Source organism: Plasmodium cynomolgi, chromosome 3 (genome assembly GCF_000321355.1).
Source record: "Plasmodium cynomolgi strain B DNA, chromosome 3, whole genome shotgun sequence".
Lineage (NCBI taxonomy): Eukaryota > Apicomplexa > Aconoidasida > Haemosporida > Plasmodiidae > Plasmodium > Plasmodium cynomolgi.
The window spans coordinates 848,498-858,474 of NC_020397.1; the positions used below are offsets into that span (position 1 = coordinate 848,498).

At 44.9% G+C, this 9,977-nt stretch overlaps 2 protein-coding genes across 2 annotated transcripts in view; both read right to left on the reverse strand.

Moving 5' to 3' along the window:
* Positions 1-4,761, reverse strand: part of PCYB_032850 (hypothetical protein) — a gene marked incomplete at its 3' end in the record, with an annotated part of 11,201 nt that extends 6,440 nt beyond the window's left edge. The window contains exons 1-2 of the mRNA XM_004220957.1: positions 1,420-4,761; positions 116-1,201 (exon numbers count right to left, since the gene is read on the reverse strand). The remainder of the gene's footprint in view (positions 1-115; positions 1,202-1,419) is intronic.
* A 1,820-nt stretch (positions 4,762-6,581) lies between these two features.
* Positions 6,582-8,464, reverse strand: PCYB_032860 (kelch domain-containing protein; the record flags this gene model as incomplete). Its single annotated transcript, XM_004220958.1, has 3 exons — positions 6,582-6,659; positions 6,897-7,060; positions 7,360-8,464. 3 exons carry the CDS (start codon positions 8,462-8,464, stop codon positions 6,582-6,584), a joined length of 1,347 nt encoding a protein of 448 aa, XP_004221006.1.
* Positions 8,465-9,977: the final 1,513 nt, after the last annotated feature.

Consider the following 9,977-nt stretch of genomic DNA (forward strand, 5'->3'; position numbering starts at 1 on the left):
ATAATTTCTCGTGATGCTTTCTCTTTTTTGACTTCCTTTTTTTGAAGACGCCGCTTTGCGCAACAGCTTCTTCGTTGGGGGGTACTTCATTGGGGGGAACTTCACTGGGGTGTACTTCACTGGGGTGTACTTCACTGGGGTGTACTTCGTTGGGGTGTACTTCGTTGGGGTGTACTTCGTTGGGGTGTACTTCGTTGGGGTGTACTTCGTTGGGGTGTACTTCGTTGGGGTGTACTTCATTGGGAGGCACTTCACTGGTGAGCCTTTCACTATCCACAGTTCGTCCGTAAAGAGCGCCCCCCGCTTGGTCATTCTGGGTGTCACCTTCGATGAAGCCTTCCGTGTGGCGATTTGCACTAGACCAATTAGCTTCGTTTTCACTCTGCAGGTGGGTTGTGACTGCCCGTTCGCCTAGTTCCTGTTCCTCCTTCTTGGGAACATACCCGATGGGGTTTCTCCCCCTGATAACTCTGCTACTGCGCGTGGTGTCCATCTTGCCGGTGAGCGCCAGCTTCCTAAGCGTGGCACCCGGGAGGAAGGAGAAACTTTTACGCTTCCTCTTCATGACGTATCTATTTAGCAAATCGTTAGCCTTCCTGCTAAGCAGGTCCTCACGATATTCATAAAAGTGGTCTGTCTGGAGGTTTTTTTTTTGCTTTAAAAATGAGAGGAAGTGTTTCTCCAAATCATGGCGGAAATAATCATTTGGGGACCCCTTTTCGTACAGCTTATCGTAGTATATCCTGTCAAGATAATCGTGCATAATTAGTTTATTCCTTCGACTGTTGTGCTTCCCCCCATGTGTATCGTTCTTCGAATCGATGTGCTTATTCAGCTCCAGGAGGTTGTATACACTAGTGGATGCCATCTCTGCAAGGAAGTACGCGGAGTGGAAATTCTCATTCACAAAGCTGAAGGGGTTGATGGAGTTTTGGCTGACAAGAAAATTGAAGCTATCCATGGAAGTCCCCTTTCTCTGTAGGTGTACGTTGAATGCTAGGATGTACTGACAGACCCCGTAGCCCTTAATATACGTTTGTAGGAATTGCGAGAAATATTTTTCGAGGAGTTGGTACTGCTCGTGTTCTTCTGTCCTGAGTTCTCTGGAGTTGACGTGCAGATCGATTTTCTTCATTTTGAACTTGTTTTTGGGGAGCTGCTTGTAGCTTTCGATGTACCTGCGGGTGCACTCGGCAAGGACCTGCAGTGTGGCGGCGGGGAAAAGGGATCGCCGTGGTGAGATGCAGTGTGGCGGCGGTGGAAAAGAAGATCATCGTGGTGAGATGCAGTGTGGCGGCGGTGGAAAGGGATCGCCGTGGTGAGATGCAGTCCGCGCGAACCTATCGGTGTGCATGCTACGCGATGTGGTCGCCTCAAACCGATGGACGCACCGCAGTGACGTGCACCCCTTCGCCTCACCTGCTTCCAAAACTTGGACGAACTGATCACCCGTCCCTTCCGCTTGAGGTAGGAAAAAAAAAGCGAAAAGCAGTATTGCTGAATGGTCGCACAGAAGGAGAAGCTCTTCAATATGTTAAAAAAAATTCGGACACAGAGGAACGCTTTAAGGAAGAACAGGTGGTTCAGCACATAGGGGGATCGGCTGTGCATGGGGATATTATCCCCCATGAGTGGAACGTTAGAATGGGCTGACGCTGTCCAGGTATGTATCTTCCGCACTCGTGTCGACGTGAAGGACTTCCCCCTGTCCATACTACAATGGTAAAACAAATTCACATCACCGAAGAGTTCCACGAGGGAGCAGTATCTCTCCCTCAGCTCATAAAAAATCACATTCATTTCGATAATCCCGAATATTTGTTCCAAGTACTTTTGCAGCACTAGGCACTTGAGCATATAAACCAGATGCACATTTTCGTCCTTCACTACATCCACGTAGTGATCAAAGCAAAGGGAGAGAAGCCCCTCTGCCATGACGATTTTGTAACTATACAGACTTATGTTAAAAAGGGTATCATACAGAGAGTGCAGAATTTGAGTGGAAAATACGATAACGTTTCCAAAAATAAAATATTTATTATTGCCTAGAAAAACATAAGGCTCCGATAATTTTGCATTTAACAAGTTACTGTTGGCGAAGAGATTGTATCCATTTTTCATATCGTTATAGATGTGTGCACTGAGAGAACATTCGATATTTTCCGAGGAGGGGTAATTCTCAAAATTTAAAAAGGATAGGGGCAGAAATAATATCATGATGTTATCGAAGGGGAAGCTTTCTTTACTGATCTCGAGGAATATTCGCAGTACGTATCCTACGTGATAACTGGAGTGCACCATTTGATCTTTGTAATTTTTTAAGGTGAAGATGAATATATTTGGCACTACTTTATCCTTCACTCGTTCGTAGTAGCTGCACCACTCCTTCTTCTTCGTGCTGGCTTTTTCGCGGTACTCGCTCGTGGGGGGGGCGGCGCCGTGATCCGGGTTGGTCACGCCGTCCGGGTTGTTCTCACCGTCTGCATTCTCCCCACCGTCTGCATTCTCCCCACCGTCTGCATTCTCCCCACCGTCTGCATTCTCCCCACCGTCTGCATTCTCCCCACCGCCTTCATTCCTCCCACCCTCCGCGCTGATCACATTAATCGCGTCCTCGCTGCTCCCCTCCGAGTCGGCGTAGTACCGCTTAGCTGAAGACCTCCGTTTGGTTTTCCCCCCAGAGGACAGGTTCTCCCTGGAGGGCGGCATCGTACCCTCGGCCAGCTTATCCGTTCTGCCCGAGGCACCTCCCCCCCCTTTGCCCTTCGCCTTCCCATACTGATCGAAGGAATAGAATTTGTTACTCCTGGACCCCATCTCCGTTTTGTACAAAAAATCGTAATTTATTTTTTGGAAATCTTTAAAATTCAAATTATTCAAGTGAAGGAAATCGAACCTACCAGCATAGAGAGATATCTCATGGGGGGCCAATTTGCCCTGACGGTTGCTGGACTTATAAAGAAAGAAATTCGCATTGCCAACCTCGTACACATTTATTAAACTGTTGGACGATATAACCACGTAGGGCTTTTCAATTTTGAAGAGGAGTCCCCAAGAACATCTCCCATAAATGCTGTTCATTTTTGACAAAGTTGGGAACCAAGTGCAGTTACATGCATAGTTCTGTAATCCTACTAGTAAATTTTCACTCCTGTTAAAATATAAATTGTTACGGGAGGATGATAAATTGAAGAAAGAAAAAGTCAGACTTATTTCTATTATAATTTTTATGTGATATTCTCCCTTCCTCTTTACTGTAACTGTTTCTCCTTGGCAGAAATTTTTCCAATTGTTGTAATTTTTTTCCTTTTCCTTGTTCCATACTTCGTCATTTATTGATATAAACATGTAATTGTTTCCCTTGAGGTGATTTTCCTCTGTGTATTTGTTTAAGGACACGAGGTCTAGGATGTTAGGAATACGTTTACTCTTTTGATTATTGGTAAACTCGTATTCTCCTTCCTCTTCCGTTTCTTCCTTTCTTTTCCCTTTTCGTTTTTCATGTGTTGCTTCTTCTATTGGGTCGTTTCCCCTTTCGGTGTCTTCCCAGGGGGGGCATCCATAACCCTGGGCGACTTCTCCATCTTCATTACTGTGTCCATTGGAGTGAGCAGAATTGATTTGCTTCAACTTCAGCTTGAACTTTGAGTTTTCCTTCTTTTCTGTTTCTCCATCAGGTGCTATGCCGTCTGGGGGGCTCCTCTTCATCTCTCCTGCGTCTTGGCCTGGGTTCTCGCTGTATCCCATCGGTTTATACAAGTTATCATGGCAGTGCTGGTCGTGCTGGTCGTGCTGACCGTATTCACTGAGCTGACCGTGCCGGCCGTGCTGACCATGTTGACCGTGCCGGCCGTGCTGACCGTGCCGACCGTGCTGACCGTGCTGGCCATACTTCTGATTGGCCCCCCCCGCGGCGTCACCTTCAACATAGGGCTCGCTGCCATGCCCCAAGCTGCTATATATGATGTAGTACCTCTCCTGTTCGCTTCCATTCATTTTAACATCCTGGTAAGAACTCGAGTTGATGTTGTGTGGCATTTCTAGAACGACGAATATTTTTTTTTCCTTTTTTCTCTTCATAAATTTGGCGTAGTCTTTGTCCTCCAGCAGGGGCACGTCCCGCGGGGCCTCCTCCTGGTGGTCTCCTCCGTTTAACGCGCCGTGTTTGGAGTGCTTCCTGTGCTTTCTGTTTTTTCCGTGTTTGCTGTGCTTTCCATGTTTGCCGTGCTTTTCATGTTTGCTGTGCTTTCCGTGTTTGCTGTGCTTTTCATGTTTTCCATCTTTGCTGTGCTTTTCATGTTTTCCATCTTTGCTGTGCCTTTCATGTCCTCCGTGCTCCTCACCCTTCCCGTGGGTGACGAACGCAGCGGAGCTGGGGGTTTCAGCCAGATTGGAGGATTCCCCCTGCTTGTACCTCTCCTCTTCTTCACCTCTTCTCCCCTCAGTAGTTTCTCCATCCCCTGGATCTACGGCGTCCCCCCCTCCATCTTCCCCCTGCACCTCCTCCTCCTCCTCTTCTTCTTCTTCTTCTTCTTCTTCTTCCCCCGTTTGGCCATCCCCCCCTTCACAGCAATAGGCGCCTCTCCTAATTCGAACTTTGTTAATGTCATAGTTGACCTTGCCAAAATCTTCTACATCGAAAAGGTAATAAATGGGCATGTAAAGGGCCAGGGTCATGGTGGTGCTCCCTTCGATCCTCTCATTGTGCATGTCGATGTTGACCGAGAGGTCCTGCTTCTTCAGTGCGAATACGTAGTCCATCTTTGCTTTGCTTCGTCCGTCCCTTCGTCTGTCCCTTCGTTCGTTCGTTCGTCCCTTCGTCCCTTCGTTCGTCGTTCGTTCGTTGCTTCTCGGTTAGGAGCGCACACATGAGCAGGGGTGCACGTGCCTACGAACCTATGGGCATGTAGGTGTACACATTTCTGTTTCCTTCTACCCTCCTCTGTGCAGTTTCAGCCACGCATGACTGTCTCCCCACAGGTGCTTACAAGGAGGGGAAGGCCCTAGCCTGGTCGTTTCTTAGCTTCTTCTGCGAGGAGAAGCAAAAATGAAAGCTGTTTCGAAGGGGATGGTCTTCCCCTGTTGTGGATTGAGATGTGGATTGCGGTATGGATTGCGATGTGGATTGCGATGTGGATTGTGATGTGGATTGCGATGTGGATTGCGATGTGGATTGCGATGTGGATTGCGAAGTGGCTTGCGAAGTGGATTGTGATGTGGCTTTTCTCGTCTACTAGACTGGGGAAAAGCACAGACGTATAAATGTGCACCCCTTATTTGCGAGGGATCTCAGTGTGGAAGCTTATTTCGAGAAACACTAAGCACCCCTTCTGTGCGCCCCCTTTTCACCGCGTCAAACTCGGGGGAAGCGCATCTACCCCCTTTAGGAGCGGCGGAACAAAGCAAACTGTGTCGCTCTTCTTATGGCACACTCCTCTTCGAGTTGGCCACTTTCGTATTCTATTCGCCTAACACGAGAGTGTAGAATGAAGGGGTGCGTGGAGGTGGGGAGCTTTTATTAAAAGCCCCTTTCGCGCCTTTCCTCTCAGTCTGGTCGTTCATTTATCAGATTTTCAAGCAGGCCATGAAAAAAGCGGCTACTCGTTGACACTTAAAAAAAAAAAAAAATCTTCTACTCCTTTCGTTTGCAACCTTTTTCGTTCGAAATTGTAAGAAGCATCACTGCTAGCGAGAGGAAAGAAGTAAAACTGTTCAGTTAAAAAATAAATGCAATCAAAATGTGATGACGTGAGCCATCTTCCTGGGTAACATAAAAGTGGGGAAAAAAAAAAAAAAAACTCGAAATGTGGTGCGGTGGATTGACGTTAAAGCGTTACAGAGAAAAAGGCAATTTTTCTCGTAGGAATTTTATTTTATTTTATTTTTTTTTTTCTCATACAAGGGGGAGAATTGCATATGTATGTTGCGCCCTTTCTTTAACTTGATAGGCGTATTCAACGAGCCAGTCAGAGCTACATTACAGGTCAAACAGTGCAACAGCATATGGTGTTATATCTACCCCAGAAAAACAAATCAGCTGGGCTGAGTACCCCTTTTACGTGTGCGCAAAGAACCTATATATATATATATATATGTATATATATATATATATGATGCTACTCCCATATCAACGGACACCCCTTGCATGGACAGTCCCGACGCAATAGAAGGCATCGCATCAGTTGTAAGGAGGGGACACTTCACAGATACGTCCATCCAACGCTGCGTCCACTTCTCCGCCGCATGCCCACCCATGCCTGTGAACTCTTTTCGTAGTCGTAAAAGTTGACACCCAACGACACACCTACTCAAAGTATATTTTAAAAAGGGAAAATCCGCTGACCCAAAAAGGGGCATGATAAAATCAAATACCAAAAAAAAAAAAAAGAGAAGTAGTCAGGGGCAAGAAAAAGAAAACTGTCATTTTGTTCACTCCCCTGTAACGAAAAAAACACAACGCTGCTATAACGCGGCGTTGGAGTTTCCACACTAATCTGCGCAAACACAGCGTGAATTCATATAGTGGGAATAAGACGTTACTTCCTTTTTGTCTACCTTGTAAATTATTGTTAGCACCTACTTTATTGTGACCCATCATCATTCAGCAGCAGCCAACGTGTCCCTTCTTCGTTTAGTATTTCGGCCCTCTTTATAAGGTCCTACGGAAGGGGGAAAATGAGTAACGATGTGTGTGGGGGTAGCGATGGGTATGAAATCGGTGCTTCCGGGGGGGGGGATGAGGACACATTTCCTTCGCAGTTCTTCACAAAGCAACTCCTTGTGACTTTTCTTCAATGTGAGTAGATTCCCCCCCTCCCCCATTTCTCCCTTTGTACAACAAAAAAAATGTGGGTATATATTCCCATGGGCTGACAGATGCACATGTAGTTAATTACCCCCCGGTGCTTGCTCACTCCGCCGTATGCCACCAGCTGGTTGTTCCAAACAAAGACGACAAAGTTCGAACGAGAGAAGTTTAAGCTGGGTCCCCCCGTCCATTCGCCCGTCTGGAAGTCATATATTTCGACAGAGCTGAGGTCCTTCACGCCAGTCGATCCGCCTTGAAGGGAAGAGAGAGAGAGAGGGAGAGAGAGAGAGAGAGAGAGAGAGAGAGAGAGAGAGAGAGAGAAGAAGAAAAAAAAAAAAAAAAAAAAAAAGGCATAAATGAAAATGTTAAGTTGCGCCCCTCCCAAATGGGAACTACGAATTGGAAGGGGGTAATCACCCATATGGGGTAAATGCGGAGTATGGGTTGATAAGAAAGGCCCTTATCGTGAGTTACACTCTACAAAACTGTAAGAAATAAAAATGGGGCACACACGGGGCATGTCCACAACAAATATGACCCTTCTTACATACCTATGGCATACAACTTGTCCTGAAACACCACAGTCGAAAGGCCGAGACGCGCCTGCTTTAAAGGCTTACCCATAATCCATTTCATTTTTTTGTCCTTCAAATTTAGCATTTCCATACTTTTGTGCACCTTGCCATAGTCCCCAATTCCGTCCTTTCCCCCAAGCACAAAAATCATATTTTTAAAGATGGTTGCACTAGCAGAGTGTCTGACACAGTTGAGAGGGGGAAGGGACCTCCACGAATTAATTTTACTGTCATAGTATTCTACACTGTTTAAAATGTGGTGATTTCCTTCCCCTCCTAAAATGAAAAGGTCATCATCTTCTGTACATACTCCACAAAAATTGGATCTTGGAAAATGCATGAGGTTTATTTGTTTCCATGTCTGTTTGTCTGAACAGAATTTTTCAACCAGTCCGTATTTTTTTTTCCCATCACTTCCTCCTATGGAAAGGATTTCCCCATTTTTGGTCAAACATAAAAAATGGCCGTTTCTCAAGGAGGGCAATTTTTTTATTTTCATTTTTACGGTGTAGTTTTTATCCTTATCTGTGGATATGTGCGTGGATATGTGTATGGATATGAGTTCACTGTTGGAGAGGATTGTTTTTTTGGAGTCACTCACCACGTAGGCGTATACGATGTGAACTTCTCTCTCCTCTTCGCCTTTTGTTTGGCTGCTCCCTCCGTTCGCGTTCGCCCCGTTCACGTAGGGGTTCCTTTTTTCCTTCAGAGTCGTTTGCTGGGGCTTCACCTTGACGCTGTCTGCACTATTTGCGTCGTCATCGTTGTCGCCATCGTTATCACCATCGTTGTCACCATCGTTGTCACCATCGTTGTCGCCATCGTTGTCACCATCGTTGTCGCCATTGTTATCACCATCGTTGTCACCATCGTTGCTTACCACTTGGATGGTATTCCCTCTGAGGGGACTTTTGCTGCGTCCGTCGCTTGTCCCGTTGGTGGCGAAATTTGTGGGATCAATAATTTCCTCATTATTTAATGTCATCTCGTTAACCTCTTCGCCAATTTTGTTCTTCTCGTTTTTTAAAAAGTCCGCTTTGTTTAAGCAGTCATCCGGAAGAGCCTTGCTCAAAACATCCATTCTGTAGACTGAGGAATTAATGCAGAGGTCAGAGGGGGGGGGGACAAGCTCCATGTACATACACATGCACTTGTATGGATGTATACACGTACGGTTACGTGTGCTGGTTAAAAAAAAGGACGCCCTCAGAGATGCAACACGTAATGCGGGAAAAATAATGGCAATGTTGATGTTTCGCTTCAAAGGGGTGGGGAAAAATATATGTGCGAATTAAACTGCGAGAGTGAGGTAGCAATAAACGATGCGTGGATACCTCAAATAACAAAAAGGAATTGAAAAAGCAGTGCATTCTGTGTTTTGCAAAAAAAAAACCTTAAAATTAAAAAAAAAAGAAAAAAAAAGCTACAAAATGTGAGGGGGAAAAAACGATGTAGAACATAGCTGTTCATTTTTGTTCATGAAAAAAACAACAAATGTGCGAATATGCGAACATATATCCTCCACGCGCATGTAAAAGATAAAAAATGGATCCCCCCTTTTGTTACATAAATGAAGCTTCTTGGTAAACGTAATTTCTTTGCTTTTTGTCCCAATGCTAAGGAACCGTCTGTGCAACCAAGTCGCTCCACTTGTAGAGGTGAATTTTTAGTGGTCGGGGAGTGGCACCTCACAATAGCAATAATGTTGTTTTCCCTTGTGTGACATAATTTCGAGGATACGCAAACCAATCTACGGGGAAGTTAACATTGTTTAGAAAAAAAAAAACGGGAAATGCTTCCTCGAAAAAAGCTACTTAACAGCGATGTTTTCCTTGTTTCACTTTTTCGGGAACGTCGAAAAGGGGAAAAGGGTTTTATTTTTTTAATTTTTTTTTTTATATATTTTATTTTTTTTCTCTTTCACGGAAGAGGCCCTCCCCCCCCTTACATGCATGGGCACAAATGTAACTTTGGAATGTGGATAAAATGAAGTGCGATGGGTGTATACAAGAAGAAAAAAAAAATATATCAAAACACATGGGCGTGTAGATATGCATATCCACACATGTGTTCAACTGGTTGATGGAGGTTCCACACCACTTGGAATTTATTACAAAATTGACCCTTTCCAAAAATTGCACACGAAATTGGCGATACATTAATTTGGGTGTATGACAAAATTTGTTTTTAGCAAAAATCACCATTTTGAAGTAGCACTACTGTAATTGTCGACTGGGCGATTTGCTTCACTCATTATATTTTCCATTTTTTGTAAAATGACAATATACACATGTAGCCCATTGTTTGAAAGCTTAGCGTTCTTCACATGTGTCTGTCTTTCTTGATAGGGACGTACAGCTCGATTGCAGTTCCCTTTTGACAAGATCTTTGAGGCATAGACATATTCTGCAAGCGGTAAAAGTGGAGCCGTTCGATCGGAGGGAAAAAAACGACGGGATTAACATTGTGGTTGGGTTTAGCAGACCAGGGATATTTTATCATTATTCTACATTTTTTCGCATAAATGTGGATACGCACTTGTATGCGATGTGGGTTAAGAAGGAAAAAAATGCTTTACTACTGTGCGAATAGTG